Here is a 23,301-nt window from a genome sequence, read left to right on the forward strand (position 1 = left end):
CAAACACAACCCTGCCTGTAAAAACCGTATATTAGAAGGCTCGTGGTATTTAGACCAAACAAGCGACCATTTGAGGGTTAGCTAATTAGCTAACCCATCCTAAGACAGAACAGCGTTTTTTAGGCAGCCCAAGTTCAAATTCGATGCAAAATTGAGAAATAGCAAGCCATACACAAGAATCCCCTTAAGAATTGGTCAAAAGCTAAATCTGCGCACCTATCAAAGAATTAAATGAAATTTGATGTAATGTCAAAGGTTTAACTACAGACTCACCTGCCACGTGCAGAGTACACATAAGCCACAATACCATTTCCGACTTCAAATAGAATTTACAGAAATGAAAACAAACTAATCACTACTTGTCAGTGTGTAGCCATTTCAACTATTCCCATGTTTCGATTAAGCGCTGCCCGCTTCCCTGACACTCATTCCACGTAAATTTTTTTACACGGGGAGTAAAAGCTAAAGAGAGAAAGAGGCAAAAACAAAAAAGATATCTACAACTTCCCTCCCTGAACTCTTTCTCCTCTTTCTCCACCTGAGTAACGCATGTTAGATATTATTACTTACAGGTAAAAAAGCAGTATGGCCATTACTTTTTTAATAATGCAGGCAAATCTTGCTCTCTTTTGCTCTTTTGTGAAATTTCACCTTGCAGCATTGCGCTGCTCCCTTCATCGCCCATCTGTTGAGTACAAAGATGCAGAATACAACAATCATCACAAATTATGAAAATAACCCATCAGATTATAAACTGATCAAGTAAACAACAAAATACTTTAAGAAACATGCCATAAGTAACTTGAAGGAAAACCATCCAAGAACCTTCCTGTGAGAAGATACACCGGCCACACTTCATAGTTTTTGCTACAATCCACAATCATTGCCATGACCTCTTTTGTTTTACGAAATTGAATATGATTGCAACAACCCAGAACCCTTAGATGATTGTAGAAAGTGAAACAACAAAAAGAATGCAAAATTACCTTTAGCTTCTCAAACTTTGTAGCTAGCCTCATATACTGATCACATGCTTCTTGATATCGAACCATGGACCTGACTCTTGCTAGAGCTTTTTCAACTCCAGCAAATTTCTGTTTCCGGCTAATTCGCAAGAATTCATACTCATCAGTTTTCTCAGTCTCTGATGCCACATCTCCCATTTCTTTTTCCACTCGAAATCCCCGCAAGCCAGTTCGTTTCCGCCTCCAACGGAGTATCGCCTTTTCCACAATACTAACAGACCAAACAACCTTTTTATACTGCTTCCGAACTTGATGTCCCCTCACGTGAGCCTGAGAGCAATAAGCAGAATGAATATTAAATCAAACATCAGCCAAAAATGAAAAAGAAAACCTGGTACCTTCAACAAAAGAGTCCAACTAGGTGTTGCAAGGACAATTTAGAGTATTAAAATATTAATTAAATGATTAAATTCATCATTCTTATCAACTTAAGATTTTGGAATGAGTGGTAATTTAATATGGTATCAAAGTAAAAATACTAAGTTCGAACATTCACTCCATAGTTTCTTCCCATTTAAATTATATTTCATGTTGGGCTTCAAAGGGCAAGTTCGAGCTCATAAGTAAATGAGAATATTAATTAAATGATTAAACTCGCTATTTTCTACTAGCTTAAGCTTTTAGGGCATGTAGTAATTTAACATATAGAAAGTACATATTCTAACCAGTGAACAAAAACAGGAATGAACCAGGATGTCACAAAAACCTAGTAGCTAGCATGCTCTCTACAAATTGAAATTTCAAGGCACTGGCAATACCATCATATGTCAACCAATAAATATATTGCCTTCCACGGAACATAATATTCAAATTTATAACTCCAAGCACATTTTTTTTGATAAGAAAGCACATATATATGGGAGTACCTGAATTTTCACAATACGGTTGCGTATTTTCAAAAACTCTTTTCTTCCCTTCCAACCACGGTACTTCTGTTGGATCTTTACAGCAGCAGAATGCAAATATTCCTCAAAATGGTTCAATTTTTTAACCTTGTTCAAAGAACCAAGTGCAACTAGGTCAAGTGAAACTTCAGAAATATCATTCCTGCTCTTAGTGAGTTGTCTATGATTGAATGAACGAGCCCGGAATGCAGCCTGTATTAGAGCAGCTGCATGAGCTGATTTCCTAAAAGCAGCAAGAGATCCTTTCAGAGAAAGGTTCTCATATGCTGCCAAATCTGATTGGACAAGTGCTGCAGTCTCAATACTTTTTTCGGCTGCAATAGTTGCAGCAGCACTATCCGTTATGTTCTCATTGACAGTTAGTGAAGAGAGGTGACTGATTAAATCTGCTTCTGCCAAATATCCAGCAATCCCTTTATGTCCTCTGCTTGATGCTAGATCAGCAGCTGTTTTTCCTCCCGGAGATGCCGGCGTTGGGTCGTCAACAGCACCTGGAGAAGCACCCAATCTAAGAAGTGCAATGACTGTTTCCTCTCTACAGAAAGGAGAAGAGGAACTATAAGTCAATTGTTGTCAATAAACAAGCATTGTTATACATAAAGGATTCACCAGACAAAAATGATCCTTTTGTTCATGCTAACAAAAAATTTCAAGATCAGGGTTTATGCATGAGAAGGGTAAAGAGATAAGGGAGTTTCTATTCCTTAATAAACATTTAACCGCGTTGTTCTCAATTCAATTTAGTTGTAAAAACCTAATCTGGGGCATTAGGTAACGGTGGAAGACTTCATTAAAAATTTAAATCTTCAAATTTAACATTGATAATTGACTAGTAGATGAACTGTTCAGATCGCCATATTAGACAGCCAGATGAAGAAAATAAACCCTTTGGGAGCGCTTGAAATCAAAACTTGAAACGTCAGGCGGCAAAATATATTAAACACTTATGAGAATCTAAGAAAGCAATCTGACCTCCCAAAATATGATGCCCAGTGAAGCCCAGTTCTTCCATGTGCATCTCTGAAATTGGGACTAATACCAGCAGCAACTATGGGCCTCATAGCCCACTCATAGCCAAGTGCAGCTGCCAAATGTATAACTCCTTGGCCTTTGTCATCCAAAACATGCGGTCCTTTACCACCTTCATGAATATTACAGATTAGCCACTCACAAAGTCTATCCTTCAACAAAATTTGAATTAGTCCATCTCTAGGGTTCATGTGATTGCTATTGAAGGCCATAGAGGTCTCTTCAACCCTTCCCCAATCATTTCCACTTTCACTTCTTATTGAAGATATGGTACTCTTAAGCTTACATTTATCACAATCCTCAATAGAGCAATCAAACCTCTTCCTCACCCGACCTAGATATAAAAGTTTAACTAGGCGCATTTGAAAATGCACTTCATCTGCTGGTGCACTTCTAACAGCCATTGCAAACGCAACTCCTGATGGTTTTTCTCGATATTCAAACTCCCTCACCTCACTGCAGGCTAACCTATTACTGCAGGTGACATAGAATGGAACACGCCCAGGAGCATGTGGAGGAGTTTGGCATCTGATGACTGTATCATTCAGAACTTCAGCAGAAACCTCAATTTCACCAAACATACATCCCCACTTAATCTTGCTAGATAGCTCCTTGCTTACCAAGAACGTACCAACAATTAAGACCTGAAACCACAAGAAGAAAAAAAAAAAAAAAAAAACTGGCATGATATTATATATTAAATTCTCTAGAATCAACAACTAAAGGCCATAAGCATGTCCACATGATTTTTTGAATGTTAAAAAAATAATGTTGCAAACCAAAGTATGAATACCTTTCTCAAATCCTTTGTTGCATCTTCTGATGCATCCCCAGAATAAGCCCAATCTGGTGAAAAATCACGGATAGTAAATAGCTGTTCTTGGGATAGAGAAGGGCCCAGCAAATCAGTATCCAAGTGCATATGACGTGATAAACTGGACACTTCCTTCTCATCAGTTTCAGCATCAAGTGCATTCCAATAATTGCCAGAGTCCGAAGCCATCAAGGACTCATTGCAATCTCCACCAATTTCTTTATCCATCCATCTACCAAAGCTGTCAAGTTTCTTCAGCACTCCAGCTTCATCATTGTTTACAACAGCATCTTTAGATTTCTTTTCAAAACGAATGGCAGAAGTTACTTCCACATGAGGTTCTGAACAATTGTGAGACTGGGGATGAACTAAATCGAAACCACGCTCTTGTGGCACCTGCAACAAGATACAAGCATCACTTGGGGAACTTCTACCATGGGAAACATTCATCTAAAATCCATGAAAGGTCAACAGAGACATAACTGACGAAAATCAATACTCAGTTTGATTTTGGGTTTCACATTGAGACGCAAGTAAGAACAAGCACAATAGTAAAACCAAAATTTCCATTGACATATAACAACAAATGCTTATGCATCACATCATAACATACACAACACCACAACGAAACATGCTCATCTATGAGCCTCACATAAATGTAAAAATGTACAAAATAACATGCTACTTCCACACAGTTGCAGGTTTCTCTCTCTCTCTGTCTCTCTTTACCTTGTTCTATTTTTATAGGTAAATACAACTGATGCACCTGCATAGAATTCAAATTCACTTTGCTCTCCAGATTGAATGCTATGTAATAATAAGGTCAACAATAATCACACATTTAACTGCAAAAAACAAACCTGAACTACTTCCCCAGAAGTTGCCATTAATGACTGGTTGTCTTTATCAGTGATTAATCTATTTCTATAAGTTAAAACACCTTGGACTGAGCTATCAGCATCCAATCTAGCATCTGTTAACTTATGTGATATAAAGTCAGCTCCAGTAGGATGTTCAACAAAAAATTTCTGGTAATGCACACCATCTGCGTTGTTGGTCAAGCTGTTAATTTCAGCCAAATTAGATAATCCCGAACTTTGACAATATTTAGGCCCAGCAAACCAGGGATTGCTTGGTAACTCCACAAATCCTGAAAGCAGCACAGCCACCTGGTCACATTTTGTAAATTAACAGAACATATTATCCAAAAAGTAAATTCAAAAATTAAAATAAATACAGTTAAATATAAAAATATCACCCTAAAAAATGACTCTAAAGGACAAAATGAACAATTTACAAGGCAGAAACTGCTGTTAAATGACTATACACAGCGAAATTGCTTGGCCAGATAAAGTACTTATACAGATTAAAACAATCAATAAATTGATAATGCACAGGGTCGGATGAAAAAGAGCATATTAATGTACTCCTGTATATTAAAGTTAGTCCTGGTTTGTCACTCGTACAAATTAAAAGAATATCTTAGTAAATTTTAGGGCCAAAGCAGAAGAAAGGTTAAAGACAAATTTTTTAAAATTTTTATGTCATAATTATGATTCAACTACATTAATTTGAATCAATCATGCATTCATTGCAACAATTTTACCTGCAACTTTATGTTCCAGCAAAGAAGTGTTATGTGATATAAAACCAAAAATAGGTTGACCGAGAGAAGATGCTTGTGGATCACTAGCAGAATCCACATCATCCAATCCTGATGAGACCATCTGCCCATTTCTATCTACTCTGTTTGGACTTGATGCATAAGACGTCTGAACTGAAGGGGCAGGTGAGTTTGCTTGCACAGAGCATGGTACAGTACTACTTTGAGGGCTTCCAGCCTGTGATCCTGGATCTGCTATCACACGGGAGATGCCTGACTTGTACCCCTACATAGCATCAAAGGGCATAACAGAACACCTAAGCCACATAAAGGAAAGTAAAAAAAAAAAAAAAAAAATTCTAGTAAAGTCAACTAATCTACATTCAACTTTCATGGATCATGGATGGCTACAAGTCTAGACATGACCAACAAACTCACGCACATTGAGCTCTAGCTCAAATGCTACCTCCTACCCCACAAACGAAGGGGGTGAAAGGTGAGGTCATTAGTTTAAAAACCCATTAGGCGTGTGTGTAAATTACTAATAAACAAAAGAAAAATCAGTTGAACAAAAGCATTTAAGATATAAAAAGCTGGGAAAACAATGTTAACCAAACACTGTTCAGAAGACTATAGAATTGAAAAAATAGAAGGCCATAGATGAGCACAAAGGAATACCTCTTTTACTTCTCTATAATGTACAAGAACAATGTGCTCCAAGTGCCTGAAAAGAAAAAATGAAATACATGTCAAGAATGAGACTAAAATAGATAAAAGTTCTTATCGACAAAAACTCAATTTTTTCATTGAAATTCTTTTCATATTAGACATTTAAGAACAAAACTTCAATACAAGAGATCATTTTTCTTATCCGTAGGAATGCAGAGGGCGCAATGAATCCTACGCTACTAATGCTTAACACACCCTTTGCAAAATTCAGAACAGAAGTACTCTCTTACAGTGCTATCAAAAACAGTCCACTAAAAACAAAATTTGAAACTTTTAAGGCGTTAAATTTACAAATATAAGCAACACTTACGGATCAAGCATCCAATAACTTCGCCGCTGAAAGTTCTCATTGTCCTCGCCATGGGCATAGTAACAATGGAGAACATCCACACTGTTAGCCTACAGACAAACCAGTGAACAACTAATTAATTAAGCAGTGAAGCTCAAACTAACAGTGCAATCACCTGTAATCCACAGTGAAGAGGTCCGCTACAGCATTCAAGAAAAAAGGGTCAAAATTAACATACTTTGCAAAAATTAACAACTCCTTGAAATATAAGCCTTGGATACAGAACTACAGGAACCAAGTTTTATTGACTTTTTGAAAATGATTTAAACTCAAAACAATAGTAATATTTAGCCTCCCTAGACAAAGCTTAGCCTCATTACCAAAGCATGATCGAACAAAATAATACATATAATCTTCAAGCCTTCATGTAATCATGGAATTATAAATAAATGTATAATAGTAAGTACTAAGCCTTCAAGTTTTGGATTGTCTTGGGTTATGCCTAGACATGTAATTGACTTGTATGTTTGTTGGTGGACTAACTACAATACGCGGAGTGTTGTTGTATGGAAGATGGTGTTTATGGAAGGCTGAATGACAGAAGTTTTGAATACTGTGAGAGGACTTTTGAGGAGCCTTTTTCTTCAAATCTTTGCATCTTTGGGCAGTTGCTTATGATTCCTCCGTGACTATTAGTTATAGTGATTTCCTTGTTCGTTTTGCTCTTTCTAGCTAGGTGTTTCCCCTTGTATGCTTTCTATGTACTTAGGAAGCCTTTATGCTTTTAATGATATTTGTCAATTACTTACTAAAAAAAATCTGACATCAATTTATCTTGGCTTGTTGAAACTGCTAATAATACATATGAAATGAAATATATTAAGAGATACATGTCTTAAATGCACATCAGCTGCCAAAGTGGATAAAAATTAACAATGTATTATGTTTGAAGCAGAGGCAACAGTGTCAACCAGATTTCAAGAGTTCAGCTCTTAGGTTAATGCTACAAACACTCAGTAGTTAAAAAGCTGTGAATATCTTGAATTATCCATTGAAGTGCTTACACATCCAGGTAGCCAAACAAAAGATTTATTGAAACATGAAGGAGCATTACTTGGTGTTGCCTGTCGACAATGACTAACTAGAGACAGAAGGTCCAGACAGCTACAGGAGGTGATACCCAGGCAACACTTTTGACTACATCAATTAGGGGCAACCCTTAAACCCCCCCCCCCCCCCCCCCCCCCCCCCCCCCCAAACAAACAAAAAAATTGAACTTACAAATAATAAATTGAACAGCACACCTTCAACTTTTCATGAGCTTCTTTGACAGTTTTTCCATCTTTCTTCTTCCTCCACCGGTAACTATCTTTACGAAAATACCGAATAACTTTTCGATCAAACAGGAACAAAGAACCAGCTGAAAAATGAAAAACATTTAGTTGCTGTTTGAATACCAACAGGAAATGACAATGCTTCATCTCTATACAAGGAAAGAGTAGCTATTGATATTTGATCCGACAATAAAAGTAAGTGCACAGGTAAACAAAACAGTTTTAGCTGATTCTGCACATAGAAGGGAACAAGAGGGAAATGGCATTTTCTAAATAGAACTACATACATACAAACATACGTGCACATGCACGTGTATAATGTTATATCTCCATTTTGATAAAACAACCAAACCATTATAAATCACTAATTCATTATTAATATCTCCTGTAGCAGCAATAAGGGAGGCTGACTTGAATATAACTGTTATTTTCTTAGGAAGGTTTTTAGAAATATCATTCAGTTAAAAGCATTTAACACATTCAAGTAACAAAAGAGAATCCATGCCACATAGAGCCAAAATAAAAGGGAAAAAATACTTAACATGGACCCTCTGATATCAGCAAAACTAATTTGCAATGCACTGAGGAAGTACATAATTCAAAACCAACAAGATACTTGCAGAGCACAACAAAGAAGAAACTCACAAAAAACCAATTTCTTACTTAATAAAATAAGAAAATTGGGGCAAATCAAGCCTACTTTCAACTCATAAAACGTCATTGCAACGACTTGGAAACTCAATCCACATGTTTGGCTTTCTGGTGCCAGTACCTTAAACTTGTAATCAAATTGTTTAAACTATGGTGCACATAATCACATCGTCTCAAGACAATTTTCTCTCAAAATTTCATTAGTTTCTTGCTCTAGAATATTCACTCAAAATTTCTTATACTAATAACCTATACATTTGGCATTCTTATTCTTATTTTTATTTATTTATTTTTTTTGATAAGTAATTTCATTATACTAGTGCACATTTGGCATTCTAATTCTGGCAATGTTCAACCCACACTCTTACTGTAAACACATTACAAGCCATATATTCCATGTAATTAATTCCCTTTAACTTGATAGTTACTTGTTGACCAAAAATCTATTTCAACACCACCCCGTTTAATCATCTTCAAATTATAGGTTCAACAACCTCCAACTCTCTTCCTCATAAATAAGCGATCCACAATAATAAAAGAAACAATTTAGGAACCTACTAGCCACCAATTTTTGTAATTCCCTCATCTGCAATGCTATATGCAGTAAAGGCAACCCATATGTCCAATAGATCTTTTTTGGGCATCCCTCGATCATTTTATGAAGTTTAATTGAACCTATCAATTTTTCAAGGAAAAACAGATCGACATCTAACATCATGCATCATGAGATCTCTCTTAAACGCATACAATGTGTAAAAGATGAACATGATTATGAAAATTGCCAACTCCTGATATAAGCTTGTTGCAGCTAAAAGTTCCTTTTTTTCCCATGCTGCAAAAAGTACCAGTTGTTTCTTGATAGTTACCATAACCACTTCATCATGCATGTCCCTAACAACTTGTCTATTTTAAACCTACCACATTGCCCTTCCTCAAATCAACTCAACTAAGCTTTAATCCCAATCTATAGAGACCCTAATATATGTTTATTCTAAATCCTTAGTACCATATACAAATCCTTGACCCCATATCTAACATTGCAGAAAAGGGTTACTATATTCTTCATAACTGATATTCATATATACAAGTTTCCAAATCTTATCTCCTTTTTCTAGTACTAAGATGATAGTGGAAAGGGAAAAAAAAAAATCACAACAGAGCAAGATGTGACCTGTGAAGGCCCACAATTGATAGGTGCTCCCACAACAATTATGATCTCCATTAAGAGAAATAACTAAATAAACACGCACACACGACCATCAACATAAAGTTAAAATATGAAAAAATAACAACTTGAACTACAAAGTGTAATTTTTGGAAGCCATAACTGAGTAGTGAATCGTTTTCTTGATAATAATGGCCAATGAAATTATTTCCACTCTCATATATACAGAAAGCCTGAATAAAGAGCACAGATGGGGTTTGGCCATGTAAGGATTCTAGAGATTGAGAGATCTCAGTTGATTGATCCAAATTTGAGATTAGTATAACTATGATTCTAAAATTGTGCAAGGTAACAACTGGCACAAAATAGTTGCTTTTTTAATAAAATTAATTAGAATTTAATCAAACAACAAAATTCAGCCCAACTCAACAAAGATGGAATGAAAAAATATCAATACAAAGTCTTATAGGAAGATGTAAGCGCAGCAATTTAATACACCCATAAGCATGACAGTAATTAAGAAATAAGATATTGACAAGCATGCTGGTGACAACCTGGAGGCCTAACAGGTGGATCTGGATTTAAGTGAAACCTATGATGGTTGCGAAGTATTTCACAAATTTCACTAGGCCGAAGCCAACGGTGTTGCGCTTCAAGCACTATCCTTTCAACGTCTGCAAAAATTCAGAAAATGCACAGATGGTTAAAGATTTTAACTAACACATTCAAGATCCAATCATACGAACCAATAAAATCCATTCTACTAATATACTAAACACACAATGCAACCATAAATGTTGAAATCACAAAAACAGAACCACATTAAGTGACAAATAATAAAATATCCTGGATTAACATTCTCAAGATCCAAATTGGGCAACAATAACACTATGCACCCATATAGCCAACACGCTGCATTATACACATCCAGTGAATTACATGTAAAGCAAGAATAGCAGAACTCAGAACATACCTCTTCAAAACCCGACCAAAATAATCACAAGAAAATTCATCGCACTTCTAGCACAGAATGCAATACGGTATATATTCATTCATTTAACCATCAACTTCGACATGTACAAAGAATAACTTCAGAGCCCCGGTCCTCATACATGCCAAGTACCGAACAAGGGTGCATGAGAGAATACAGGGGAGCTCTAGCATTCGGCTATGACACATACTGACTGAAAATCATCACAACATTCAAAAAACCAAAAAAATAAATAAATAATAAATGCAAACAAAATGAGAACGAACCACACTTGTTAATCACCTCAGCTTGTTATTTCAAACCAACTGCCTTTTTCCGAGAACATAGCCATTCATATCTATTGAATCATTTCTACATTCATATTGGACCAAATTCAATCTAATAAACCTCACGAACGCATCGAAGCAGAAAAGCAAAAAAAAAGAAAAAAAAAAAGAGAAAAAATAAACCAAACCAGACCTAATGGTTGATTAAGAGCGTATCTTCCACTTTCAGCCATAAAACCTAGATGTCATCCGCGAGAGCTCTGATTACGAATCCACAGAACCAACAGAGAACCTGCAAAAACCGAAGATTTCTCAGAAAACATAACACGAACCAGAGCTCAAAGACCGAAAATGAAAGCTGAATCGCCAAGAAAATTACACGCAGCGATTTCGAAGGTCCAAACAATCGAAAACCCTAACAGCAATGGAGAAGGAAGAGAGAGAGAGTAGGGGACAGAACGGAGGTCTGAGCTATAGAAACGGACCGTATTGCAAGAGAAAGAGAAGAAGCGCGTGAAAACCACTACTTGAAAAAAGGTTTAGAGAGAGATTGAAAGTCAATGAATTCTGGTTTGTGTTTACACTGGCAGAGCGATCATACGGGTCATTTTAAATCTGACGTGGCACAGGTAGCTTTGAGACATTCGACGTGGTCAACACACGAGTCGAACTTTAAAGATAAAAAGGCCCAGTAGGGGTGTTTTTGTAATTGTGTTTCCACAATTTATAGAACCTCCGTGAGTCTCTCTTTGTGTTGTATGATACTTGTATTCCTCCGACAACGATGTTTCTTTCAAAATTATCATTAAATTTGTTATTAATTACTATTAAATTTTAATTAAAACTTCATTTTTTTGAGTGACATAAGATCGACGTTTAGAATTATTCAATCTCTCACCCTTCTTCTATTAGGTTAATTGGACAAGTGTATCTCTGAATCTAGTAAGATGATAATATAGAATGCAAGTTATATACTCATACATTAATGTTACGTACCATATAAATATCTCAAAGATACGTACCATATAAATATCTCAAAGAGCTAACATGAAAAATGTCTAATAGTTATAACTTCATCAGTTAATTAGGACCGCTAAATTAATATTGTGAGAAAAAATAAAATGTATAACATTACTCTAAAATCTATACGAGAGATATGAAAGAACTAGTATCATAAATAATTGGAGAAATTCGATACAATGATGTGACAGGAGTTCAAATAGGGGTACTAGAGGCTATAAAAGTAAAGTTCATAATTAAATCATAGCAGCTAGCCCACTGAGATTAGCACAATTATATATTTGTTTCCTTAGTGTAATAAGCCAATGAGAATAAGTCTTTTCTTTGTAAACAGTGGGGCTTTTAATATGGATTTGATTGCCACGTGTGATGGTTGCTTAGGGTACCCTTTGGCGATGTGTATCAATTATCATAAAATAAGGTGACAAAAGTAGGTGCAGTAGTTGAAACTATAAAGTCCTGAAAATGGTGGGGTCAAGCAGGATTGACTGCCAATGCCCCAATGGTGTTGCAGATTAACCCATGAAAAAGGCAGCTACTTGTTTGCAGCCTGCAGGTTGACCTGGGAAAGCTTTCATAACAACAAAGTTTTAATTGGAAAAAAAAAAAGGAAAAAAATCATGTCAATTTCACAGGTTCAGATCACGGAAATATAGGATTTTTTTTTTTTCTTTTTTGGTTTTTGTTTTCCTTTTAATAGATGAACAAGAAAAATGATAGAAAAACAATAAAACAAATACAAACAGAGAATACTGTCCTTAACAACAATTCAAAATAGGTCTGTTTTTGGCAGCCATGAATCCACGTGATGGAAAGTGAGTGAAAAAATATTACCAACGTAATTGATTGTAGCAGCCCATAGTATGATATGGTGAGTGACACTGATGGCACTCATATTCATATTGATTTATTTATGACTAGCTTTTGAAGAAGTTGGAGAAACCAAGAAAAATTGAACTAATAATAGATGAGATGAGCACCCTTTAAGAATTGAATGGCGAATAACATTAGTATTGAGTGTAGCTCGGATCTAGATGTAGATACGGAAGTCTCCATACGCCAAAAGAGATGCCCAAGTATAGAGATCCAAAGGAATAGGGGTAAAGGAGCATGCGATCTGCCGCAATAAACCAAAAAGAGCATCGACGTGTCAGCCCACGCACGCCATAGCGGAGCGTGAGGTACACATCTGGAAGTGAGGACCGGTGGAGGGTGGGCTTGGAATCTAGGACAGGAGGACAGACAAATTAGTTGCTTGATTTCTCTTAAAAACTTTAAAAGAAAACTGAATCAACACACTCCTACCATACTTTTGTGCTTGGCAAATGTCAGAAACACCAAGAAATACAAAACTTCACTTCACCATTACAATGTAATAGGGGTTTGATTACAATCCCTTCAACGTATGGATAAATAGGAGATTCAAATGAAGCCATGCTTAGCACCAATTGAAAGACTGACACCACAAAACAGAGCTGGTATCATCAGTGCAACAACAACACATTCTAGAACTTGAGGTACAACAAAAAGAATCTCCATGTAATAGGTTGAAGACGCTTATATTCCTCAGTCAACTGCCACTTCAGGCTTCAGGCTTGCCTTCAAAGAAAGGTCCTAAAAGAAAAGGAAAAGGAAAGAGAGGAGAAAAGCTTGTTAAATCATAATTACAAGTTACAACCTTGGACCCATCTCAAATGACCGACCCTTCCCGAGCTAGAGTATGTAAATAATTAACCATAAATTTTCTACAAGTGTTAGCATTTGTGACTAGGAACACAGAAAGTGAAAGAGCTAAGTTGAGAAATTTACTATCAACCTTAGTGCAAACGTATATATAATGGATGTCAGGGTTCTTTCCAAGCACTGCTTCCACTGAGCTTCCATCATCACCCAACGGAAGAGGATCAGTCAGCTTCCATATTGGATGTTCAGAGCTTTCACCCGACACAAGCTTCTCTGCAGATATGACGACAGTCAGCAAGATTAAGAGCATTAGGCCATATCCGATTGTCACTCTATGAAACTGAAGAGGAATTATATCGGATGCCACAAAAACCAAAAAAGATATTACGTAGAAAGGTAGCAATTGATGTAGAAACATCTGACCCAGGTGTAATAAAAATATATAACATGCATAATGCAAGAGAAACCCATTCCAAAGACAAGCTTTCTAGGTGGAAACAGATTCTGGTACCACAAACCCTTTTTTTTTAATGGCACAAAAATTATATTTCCTCTGCAAAAAGGGAATTGGTGAAGGCCTGAAGAACTGGTGGGGGGGGGGGGGGGGGTTTGGTGGGGAAGGGTACTGTAATTTTGATTGTTGTATAAGTGACAAGCCATAGCACTTGAAGCTCCTCTTTCTCCCTTTCATTATATTCTACTTGGAAAACTGAACTTGTCATAGTGATGGAAAAATGTCAATAATGCACCTAAAATGCACAGTATCCACTAGTTCAATATCAATGCAACCTTTAGTCACCTGATAGTCCCACATACAGATTAATAACTAGAAAAAGGCAAGAAAATAATGTTAAGTAAAAATTAGGGCAGAACAGGTTAATAACTAGAAAAAGACTTTAATCAACCTATCACATGGAGTTTTATTGTCCACAAGCCAGAATCTCTCAACAATCGCAGGCGATAAGTTGGAGCACCATATGTGATCTGCAGCATGCATTAGTGAGACAAGAAAAAAAAAAAAAAAAAAAAACATTGCAAAAACATATTACATCTCAATCGCTGGCATAGCTCAAGCAAATGCATGAAAAATTCTTAGCCCAAAAAGGGGAAGGTAAAGAATAAGGAACAGTTACCAAAATATAAACTCCTTTATCCTTGAGGACCCTGTAGTTTGTCATCAACTGCTTCAATAATGGCGAATAGATCAAGAAAATAAAAATGAAAGCGCGAAACAATTATACTGTCTTGTTTAATAGTTTCAGTTTACCTCCAAACTTCCTCAAGCATCTTGCCAGCATTTAGTTGCGAATTATGTCCACACTACGGATAAAAATTTGTGAAAAGAAAAATCCATTTGAATAAAGATGAAGTATTCAACCACGCAGCACTCACCAATAGAGAGTCTAGAGTCCCTGAAACATCATCCGATACATTAAAAACGAAATGCATCAGACGACATGACAAACCATTGACAAAAAATAACAAGCAAAGCAATCCAAATGTCAATCAGAATTACTCCCTTAACTAAAAAAATAAGGGGTAATTACCCTCAACTACCACTCATTTACATATCACTCCCACGAACTACCAAATGGCATACTCAACCCCCTCCAACTACCAATTGTTGGCAAAAAAACCTTTTCATTAGCCGGACGCATTAAATCATATGGAAAAATGAACACGTGACATGCACATTACAATATTTAATGTGAAATAAACTAAATTTACTTCAATACCTCGAAGTTAGAACTTTTTTTTTTTAAAAAAAAAAAAAAAAGAAAAGAAAAGAAGAAAGGCTCAAAATTTAAAATAAAATAAAGTAAAAAGGCAAAAAAGAGTGGTTTTGTCACCCCTAGGGTGGCCGAACCACCCCCAACACCTGGGGGCGGTGGCCTGACAACCCCAAGTGATTTGGGGTGGCTCCTGAATCACACAAGTCACCGCCAAACACTCAGCCACCCCCACGTGATTCAAGGTTGGTTGAGCCACCCCAAAGTATTTGGAGTGGTCCGCCAGCCCCTCTTTTGTTTTTTTCAATTTTTACTATGTCTTTAATTTTATTTTATTTTATTTGAGGGTGATTTCAAGTAAGAATGAGTACATGCATATCACGTTGCTTTTTCTATTACATTTAACGCGTTCAGCCAATGGAAGAGTTCTTTTGCCAATGACGGATAGTTGGCGGGGGTTGAGTGTAACAATTGTTAGTCATGGGGGTAATGTGTAAATGAGTGTTAGTTGAGGGAATTAAAGTGTAATTAACCTAATTAAAAAAAAAAAAAAGCAAATTACCTTTGTCAATAACGGCATCGAAGGAACCTGTTGGAAAAGCACTCATATCTCGAACATCCATTTTCATATCTGCCTATTTATTAAGGAAATTGCAGCTCTTCATTGCAGAATAAATTGGAAGAAAAATCATAGAATTGCTTTAAATTTCATACTCATGGTCATGAGTCTGTATGGCAGAATCAGGATCCTCTAGAATTCACAAGATATTTTATCACATAAAATTTTATAAATTCCAACTATTATTTTTAAATTAAATGGTTGAGATTTAGCTAAATCAGTAGTTATTGTTTTCTTAAAAAAAATAAATGCTGATGCGACAATTCCATATCTAAAGTGTTCTAGATTTTATAAGATAATTCCGCGGTTATTTTTAGCTAAATATTTCATCATCTCAGCATTTAATTGAATTGTATTCTATTTCTACCACAACAGTAGTCAACAAAATTTGTATATAAAAAGGGAGAAAAGATACATGTGAGCTGTGGACGATCAGAGTGTTTCTTCTGCATAGCTTCGATAACTACAGAGGAAATGTCAATGCTGACGACCTCCTCATAACCATCATCCACCATTCCTTCGCTGAATGCTGTAATTAAAACAAAGACACTCGGACTCACCCAGTTAAAATTATTCACTGGTTTTCATTGTATGATATTGAGAGATCCGGCGGTGATCGGAGGAGGGACAGACCTGAGTTACCACATCCGACGACGAGGATGCGATGGTGGCGGTGAGAGCGAGGGAGGTAGAGATTGATGAGAGGAGCCATGGCGGAGTAGTTCTGGTACCAATCGAAGGGTCCTGGCTCGTGGGCGTAGCGCTTGTCCCAGTACCATGCCTCACCGTAAGCTTGCGTAGAACAAGTCCCCATTGTCACCAATCTGCTTCAGCTTTATCGATCAGTTTTTTCAGCATCTAATTCTGGAAACATTTTGCTCTCTTTTTATTTCTTCTTTCACTTGGTTGGTAGGTACGCCTACTGAATCGGATGGGCCGGGTTCGGGTTATACAATTAAAGCCCGGACTCATTTGAGCTCACTTTGTGGTTTATTTATTTTATTTTATTTTTTAACAATAACAAATGAGAAATACTATGCTTACAAATAAATTTTACAAAAAAAAAAAAAAATTACAAACTGATGTGGCATAACATGATTGGATATGAGATAAACTCAATCATGTTGTGCCACATCAATTTGTAAAAAGTTTTTTGGTAAAATTTATTTATAAACCTAGCATATTTCATAACAAAAAGGATCTACAGAAAAAGTTTCTTGGTCTTTGTGTCGTTTTGGAACTTATTATTAAGTTGTCCATTCCTTTTGTTGTATGTTGTAATTTCCTCGTTGATTTTGATCTAACCTTAATACAAAACCTTAAAAAGAATGCAACCGAAAGCTCTGTTTCTTTTCAGACACATTCTAGCAAGTTCTATAAGTCCAAAGAATATTACATCTATTCAAAAAGTTAACCCAAATACTTTTTTAAGAATTGACAGCCAACAAGGAGACGTCACTTTGTGGTGATCTTCAATCAGCAGCCAGCAACAGTGAGCTCCAATCAGTGCCTTCTGCAATTAGTTCAATGTACAATTTCTTAAATTTTAATTATTATTATAAAGTTCACTTAACCTCTTCAAATTACCACTCAAATAACAATCTACTTCTTAAACTATCATTTACGACAATTTACCCCTCAAACTACTAAAACAATGACAATGTACCCCCAATGCTAATAAAATGACAAAATTACACTTATAGAATTTACAATAAGACAAAAATACTCTTAAAATTTTGAAAAAAAATTAAATTTTAGCATTTTTTTTAAAAAAAATTTAGTAAGGGTAATTTCGTCATTTTTTAAAATTAGGTGTACATTATCATTATTTTAGTAATTTGAAAAGTAAATTGTCGCCATTGATAATTTATGGGGTAAATTGTTATTGTGGTAGTAATTTGAAGGGGTTAAATGGACTTTACCCTTTTATAATTAAGTAGTTAAAATTTTACTCATCAACACTTCACCCTTTTAGCAATCCCGTATTTATCTCTGAAGTATTTACTCCATTTTATCACATTTTTAATAGTAGTAAATATTAACATAACAAAATCCCAATCATTTAATTTAAAAGCGATAATTAGGATCTAAAAGTTGGTAGAGAATTTTGATCCCCTTACTTTGGAACACTTGTCACACTCAGTGTTTCCAAAATAATGAGACCCAAGTTTAAATTGAATCAAGCTCAATTGCTTTTAGCGAATTCAAATTCAATAAATAATCAAAAGTATTAAAATCATAAACCAATTAAAAGGTTCTAAAGTTTAACTGCTTTGTCTCAATCCATCGAGACCCTGTTTCACAGCACTCTACGCTTGCCCCTAGGGCTTTGGATGTGAAAAAGGAAAATTCTTATTAGCAGTCACAGTCTTGATTTTTTTTTTTTTTTGGGGCTTCTTTTGTGCTGTCTGTGGGAATTGAAGGATCTCTTCTCAAAAAAAAAACAAAACAAAAAAACAAAACAAAACCATTTTGGATCTATCTCTTCTTTCTTCCACCCTTTCCGGATTTGGAAGGTCCAGCAGTTGATGAGGATGCAGGCTCCTGCTTCTTAGTCCTCCCAGGATGCCGAGGTACCAACTCAGCAACACGGAGCATCAGCTGTTTTCCTACAATATAATCAAAACAATGGTAAGCTCACAAGAGGAAAAGGCAGATTCATTTTCTTTTCTAAATTGAGCAGACAGCCATTCCAACTAAATAAGTGATATATAGCTACATCCTTGTTTTATTCTTTTCCATGCTTGTAATTACAGAGACAAAATTTCTTTCTTTTAAATTGTTCTCTTCGACTTTCAAAGAAGATGACAAGATTTAAAAGATGGAGTCTCACAAGAGAGTTCCCAGTGAGTTATCTTCCAAGACAAACATACCATAAATGGCTAGTTCATACAATCAAGCAATGCATGACATCCAAAATGCTAAAACAAATTCCAAAACCAAAGCCCTCCAAAATGAGGTTAACCTGATGTCTCAATATATTCACAGCTGGAAGGACTATTATGCAGGGCTCAATAGCAACCAAAACTTATCAACCATTCATGTCCCCACTAATAACTCCATTGACACGAGCACTATAAACGTGTTAGAAAATATGGACTACAGCCCATATGTGGGACTTCGGAGGGGAAAATAAATGAAGGGTAAACTGATGGAACTACGGGAAGCTTTTGGACAAGAAAGAACAGATTCAATTTGGGAATTGGAATTGAAGTCATTCCACTTACAAGGACACCTAGGGTAGGTTCCCACAAATAAAAGGTATGGAAGACTAAAGGTTGCTTAGTAATCAAATGCCCTTTGGTCATAGAAGATGAATAAATTATGCTCTATCTACTAATAAAGCCGATCTCCGCTCCATGGCAAGAACCATGGAAAACCGGTAGTTGAGATTTGTTAGCAACAAGTTTTTATATTCCCCCTCACTATAAAGAATTAGATAAAACAACAGAATCAGAACTACTGAAAAAGAGGCCAACAAATTGTCACCCCTTCACAATTCCAATTTAAATAACTGAAAACATTACTTGGTCTAGGATTGATCATTTTTTAGTCTCTCCAGAATGGGAAGTCAAATATCCTAGCTTGCTTCAGAAGAGGTTGCTTAGATTGTGCTCGGATCATTTTTCCATCTTGCTTGATTGTGACGGTATGATTGGGGGTAAGAGGCCTTTCAAATTTGAGAATATGTGGTTGAAAACTGATGGGTTTGTGGATAAGGTACGGACTTGGTGGTCATCTTATAATTTCTTTGGCACTCTGAGCTTCATTTTGGCACGGAAGCTTAAGATTTTAAAGATGGACATCAAAAGATGGAATGAGATTGAATTTGGAAATGTGAATGTTATTTGCAAAGAGAAAGCGGAAGAATTGAAGGCTATGGATAGATTGGAGGAAGAGAGAGAATTGGGTGAAGAAGAGAAGAATAAAAAAAGGGTGATTGTTAGGGAGTTGGAGATTGCTCTTTTACAAGAGGAAGTTAATTGGAGACAAAAATCTAGGATCCGATGGCTCAACGAGGGTGATAAGTGCACTAAGTTCTTTCATCGGATTGCCAATTTTAATAGAAGATGCAACTCTATTGAGTCTCTATCCATCAATGGTGTTCATTCTTCTAATCAAGACATCATTAGGGATCATGCGGTGCATTTCTATAAATCTTTGTTTCTGAACAATGCAATTGGAGGCCTAGGTTGGATAACCTCGCCTTTGATTGTTTGGAAGCGGGTGAGGCTGATCGGCTAGAAATTCCCTTTGAGGAAAGGGAGGTGTTGGAGGTGGTGAAAGGTATGGATAGAGACAAGGCTCCGGGGACAGATGGTTTCTCAATGGCTTTCTTCCAAGATTGTTGGGAAGTGATCAAGGAAGACATTATGACAATTTTTTCAGATTTTCATGCTCGTGGTAAGTTTGAAAAAAGCCTTAATGCTACTTTTATTTCTCTCATTTCAAAGTTTCCTGGGGCGTTCGAGCTTAAGGAGTTTCGTCCTATTAGCCTTATAAGTGGGATTTATAAGATTATTGCTAAAGTTCTTGCTAATAGGATGAGGAGGGTGATGGATATGGTGATTTCAAAGCCTCAGAACGCGTTCGTTAAAGGAAGACAAATCACGGACTCGGTTCTTATAGCAAGTGAATGCTTGGATAGTCATATCAGTTCTGGGGAATCGGGATTGCTTTGTAAATTGGATGTAGAGAAGGGCTATGATCACATTGACTGGAAGTTTCTCTTGTATTTATTGAGGAGATGTAGTTTTGGTGAGAAGTGGTGTTCTTGGATAGAGCAATGTATTTTTCGACCGCTCGTTGTTCCGTGTTGATCAATGGCACTGCTTCTAGTTTATTTAGAAGCTCCCAAGGGGAGAGGCAGGGAGATCCGTTGTCTCCGTTTCTGTTTGTCATTGTTATGGAGGCATTTAGTAGGGTGATTGTTGCTGCCACCGAGAGTGGCTTTATTTCAGGTTTCTCAGTGGGAATCAGTCTATCTGAGAGGGTTAACATTTCCCATCTTTTGTTTGCAGATGACACGTTGGTCTTTTGTGGGGCGAATCTTGATCAAATTCGTTCCCTTAAAGCATTACTTGTTTGTTTCGAAGCTGCTTCAGGTCTAAAGGTGAATATGGCTAAATCAGCTTTGGTCCTGATAGGTGATGTGGTTAATATGGGAGAATTGGCTGGTGTTTTGGGTTGTGAGACGGATTCTTTGCCTTTGAAATATTTGGCGCTCCACTTGAGCACCCATCATAAGAACACGAGAGGACAACCTACTCGCAACTGAACTGGTGTACCACATATAACAAGGATTCCCACAGACTGCATGCTTGCTTTCCTTGGCAACAGGTTATATATATACGGCGAACCTCAACAAGGTAGGGCCTTTCGGACCCAACTCTACAGAATAAACCTCAGACCTGTGCACCATATCCTCAAAAATTTCCCTACATGGATTAGAGTAAATCGCTAGCTTTAACACCAGGAGGTGTGAACCCAAGGGGGAGTTTGCACCTAACAAGTCTCAAACTTAGGGTCTAAATCGTGATACTCCTAACACCATGAGCCTCGACCACTAGGCCAACCCTTTGGGGATCCAGGTTACATATATTTGAACATAGGTATAGAAGTACATGTTTTTCAGGGAGAAATTGCATGCCACAAAAAAAATTGGATCAACCACAAGGCTAAGTTTTCAGAAAGGTAAAAAAAGGATATGATTAACTATTCAAATAAATTATAGTTTAATGTACTAATTACAGATTTCCATCTCAAATAGACAGGGTAATTGGCCCTTCCCTAACGAAAGGCAATTGAATCAATAACATATTTTGCCTCTTACTTTAACTGTTGTATAATAGCATTGAAATGACTAATAAAGCTTGAGCTATTGGCATGCCATGCTAAGATTAGATAACTGCATTGGGACAGCCAATTCTACGAGGAACTTCGTATAATATAATATATGCATGTCATATTAATCAAATAAAAATTTCAAGTGTTTGGGCAACCATCTAACAATGGTTAATGGAAATCTTTTCACATACATTTTGAGATAAAAACTTGCTCATATACAGCAACCCAATTGAAACAGAAGAATTTCTTTAAATTTATAGGTCTTTGTTGGAAATCAAAATGCTGTTAAATACTATGACATACACAAATAATAATTCTTTCATAACAGTAAATTTGTTAGAATTCTAACCATTATTTTTAACAAAATGATTCAGATTTTACCACCTCAACATTCAGAGTTCTAAACGATCCTCAAATTTTTCTGTACATAATGGCTAAGATTCTAAGAACTAGAGAAAACGTAGAGGATCCTGATCCATCAATAACAATAAAATAAACAAAAGTGACCAGATAATAATAACTAGTAAATAAGAAAATTTATCCTTACTGGAAGAAATGGCTGGATTGCACAGAGTCCCATCCTCCCTTTTCAGCAATACCCTCACTCTCCCTCTTTGCATGAAGTCGCGCGGATAAGCCTTATCTAGCTGCCACCATCACCCTCAAACATTTTCAAGACCCATAAAAAATTACAAAAAACAAAAACAAAAACCAAAAGCATCAACCCGTAGATCCATCAGCAACACTCTCAAACACTTTCGAGACCCATTAACAACATTCAAAAAAATTTGAAAAGGAAAAAACAAGAAGCACCAGTCCATAGAAAAGCGCAAAATAAAATGAACAAAAACAAAAAGCACGAACCTCAATAGCATTAGGGAGCTTGAGATGGGCGCAGCAGTCGGCGATCTCGGTGAAAGTGGGATTTTCGCATGCGTTGGTGAGGCTTATCCGCCTCCCTTCCGCCACCGTTTTCTTCGAGTTTATGTAAATTGGGTAGAACACTATCCACCTCTTTATATTCTCTATTTCTCCTCCTCCATCCATGTCTCTGATTCAAAAACCCTAACCAAAACAGGCATAAAATTCACAGATCAAGAAACAAAACTATACAAATACAGTATATAAGACTCGTGATTCAGGCAAATCCAATCTTCCGTGTGTAAGGCGGAAGCCCCCAAAAATGGGTGATCAAAAATCGAATCACTATGCGTATCTTGGTGGCCATTACTTTTTGGCTGACTCCTCTCCCAGTTCTATTGATCAGAAGTATCCAGCAGCGCCGCGCCGGTGTAGAATTATATTATAGGGGCCAATTAAGGCTCTCCTTATCCCCTTTCCCTTTTCTTCCCCCCTGGCCGTGCGTGTGGGACGGCCAACAACCCGGCGCTTTGCCGGAAACAAGACAGACAATTTTATGACAAGAAACAGGTTACAGTGTTTACCCTTCCCACCTGTGAACTCCAAGAGGAGTAAATGAAGGTCAGAAGGTAATACAGAGCCGCATAAGGGCTCGTTTGTAAATGTATTATTTTATTTTTTGTTTTAAAAAAAATATTTTCGGAAAGGAAAATAAAAATTAGTTTTTTTTTTAACCCTTG

At 36.6% G+C, this 23,301-nt stretch overlaps 3 protein-coding genes across 7 annotated transcripts; all 3 read right to left on the bottom strand.

The window, feature by feature from the left end:
* Positions 1 to 217: 217 nt before the first annotated feature.
* LOC132163348 (calmodulin-binding transcription activator 2) lies at positions 218 to 11,377 on the bottom strand. Of its 5 annotated transcripts, none has more exons than XM_059573612.2 (13): positions 11,287 to 11,377; positions 10,995 to 11,093; positions 10,099 to 10,218; positions 7,699 to 7,814; positions 6,416 to 6,504; positions 6,055 to 6,100; positions 5,380 to 5,662; positions 4,634 to 4,923; positions 3,753 to 4,169; positions 2,903 to 3,603; positions 1,892 to 2,465; positions 987 to 1,295; positions 218 to 685 (listed from the first exon to the last, which is right to left on the bottom strand). In XM_059573612.2, the coding sequence occupies exons 2-13, from the start codon at positions 11,032 to 11,034 to the stop codon at positions 593 to 595; spliced, it is 3,078 nt and encodes a 1,025-aa protein (XP_059429595.2). In that variant the 5' UTR covers positions 11,035 to 11,093; positions 11,287 to 11,377; the 3' UTR covers positions 218 to 592. The 5 variants fall into 5 exon arrangements, with proteins under 5 accessions (XP_059429595.2, XP_059429603.2, XP_059429587.2 ...); XM_059573620.2 differs by having other exon boundaries at positions 6,064 to 6,100; positions 11,181 to 11,367; XM_059573604.2 differs by having other exon boundaries at positions 11,181 to 11,367.
* A 1,789-nt stretch (positions 11,378 to 13,166) lies between these two features.
* LOC132187816 (S-adenosyl-L-methionine-dependent methyltransferases superfamily protein) lies at positions 13,167 to 16,711 on the bottom strand. The gene is made up of 9 exons (XM_059602258.2): positions 16,487 to 16,711; positions 16,269 to 16,382; positions 15,797 to 15,865; positions 14,897 to 14,916; positions 14,772 to 14,824; positions 14,638 to 14,668; positions 14,410 to 14,488; positions 13,638 to 13,777; positions 13,167 to 13,435 (listed from the first exon to the last, which is right to left on the bottom strand). Exons 1-9 carry the CDS (start codon positions 16,665 to 16,667, stop codon positions 13,388 to 13,390), a joined length of 735 nt encoding a protein of 244 aa, XP_059458241.1. The 5' UTR covers positions 16,668 to 16,711; the 3' UTR covers positions 13,167 to 13,387.
* Positions 16,712 to 18,062: 1,351 nt separating this feature from the next.
* Positions 18,063 to 23,177, bottom strand: LOC132189289 (signal recognition particle 19 kDa protein, putative / SRP19). The gene is made up of 4 exons (XM_059603961.2): positions 22,932 to 23,177; positions 22,565 to 22,765; positions 22,248 to 22,347; positions 18,063 to 18,462 (listed from the first exon to the last, which is right to left on the bottom strand). Exons 2-4 carry the CDS (start codon positions 22,745 to 22,747, stop codon positions 18,332 to 18,334), a joined length of 414 nt encoding a protein of 137 aa, XP_059459944.1. The 5' UTR covers positions 22,748 to 22,765; positions 22,932 to 23,177; the 3' UTR covers positions 18,063 to 18,331.
* Between the last annotated feature and the right edge of the window lie 124 nt (positions 23,178 to 23,301).

This window comes from Corylus avellana, chromosome 2 (assembly GCF_965113065.1).
Source record: "Corylus avellana chromosome 2, dhCorAvel1.hap1.2, whole genome shotgun sequence".
Classification (NCBI taxonomy): Eukaryota; Viridiplantae; Streptophyta; class Magnoliopsida; order Fagales; family Betulaceae; genus Corylus; species Corylus avellana.

What these genes read in the sequence shown, in the direction of transcription:
- LOC132163348 (XM_059573612.2), bottom strand. Translation starts at nt 11,034, where the DNA reads ATGGCTGAAAGTGGAAGATACGCTCTTAATCAACCATTAG. An exon ending in GCTGGAACATAAAGTTGCAG is followed by an intron (nt 4,924 to 5,379) that starts GTAAAATTGTTG and finishes TGCTGCTTTCAG; the next exon opens with GATTTGTGGAGTTACCAAGC. An exon ending in CTTCTGGGGAAGTAGTTCAG is followed by an intron (nt 4,170 to 4,633) that starts GTTTGTTTTTTG and finishes ATCTTGTTGCAG; the next exon opens with GTGCCACAAGAGCGTGGTTT.
- LOC132189289 (XM_059603961.2), bottom strand. Translation starts at nt 22,747, where the DNA reads ATGGATGGAGGAGGAGAAATAGAGAATATAAAGAGGTGGATAGTGTTC. An exon ending in AGCTCCCTAATGCTATTGAG is followed by an intron (nt 22,348 to 22,564) that starts GTTCGTGCTTTT and finishes TGATGGTGGCAG; the next exon opens with CTAGATAAGGCTTATCCGCG. An exon ending in CAATCCAGCCATTTCTTCCA is followed by an intron (nt 18,463 to 22,247) that starts GTAAGGATAAAT and finishes ATTATATTGTAG; the next exon opens with GAAAACAGCTGATGCTCCGT.
- LOC132187816 (XM_059602258.2), bottom strand. Translation starts at nt 16,667, where the DNA reads ATGGGGACTTGTTCTACGCAAGCTTACGGTGAGGCATGGTACTGGGAC. An exon ending in CGTCGGATGTGGTAACTCAG is followed by an intron (nt 16,383 to 16,486) that starts GTCTGTCCCTCC and finishes TTTTAATTACAG; the next exon opens with CATTCAGCGAAGGAATGGTG. An exon ending in ATAAAGGAGTTTATATTTTG is followed by an intron (nt 14,489 to 14,637) that starts GTAACTGTTCCT and finishes TGCATGCTGCAG; the next exon opens with ATCACATATGGTGCTCCAAC.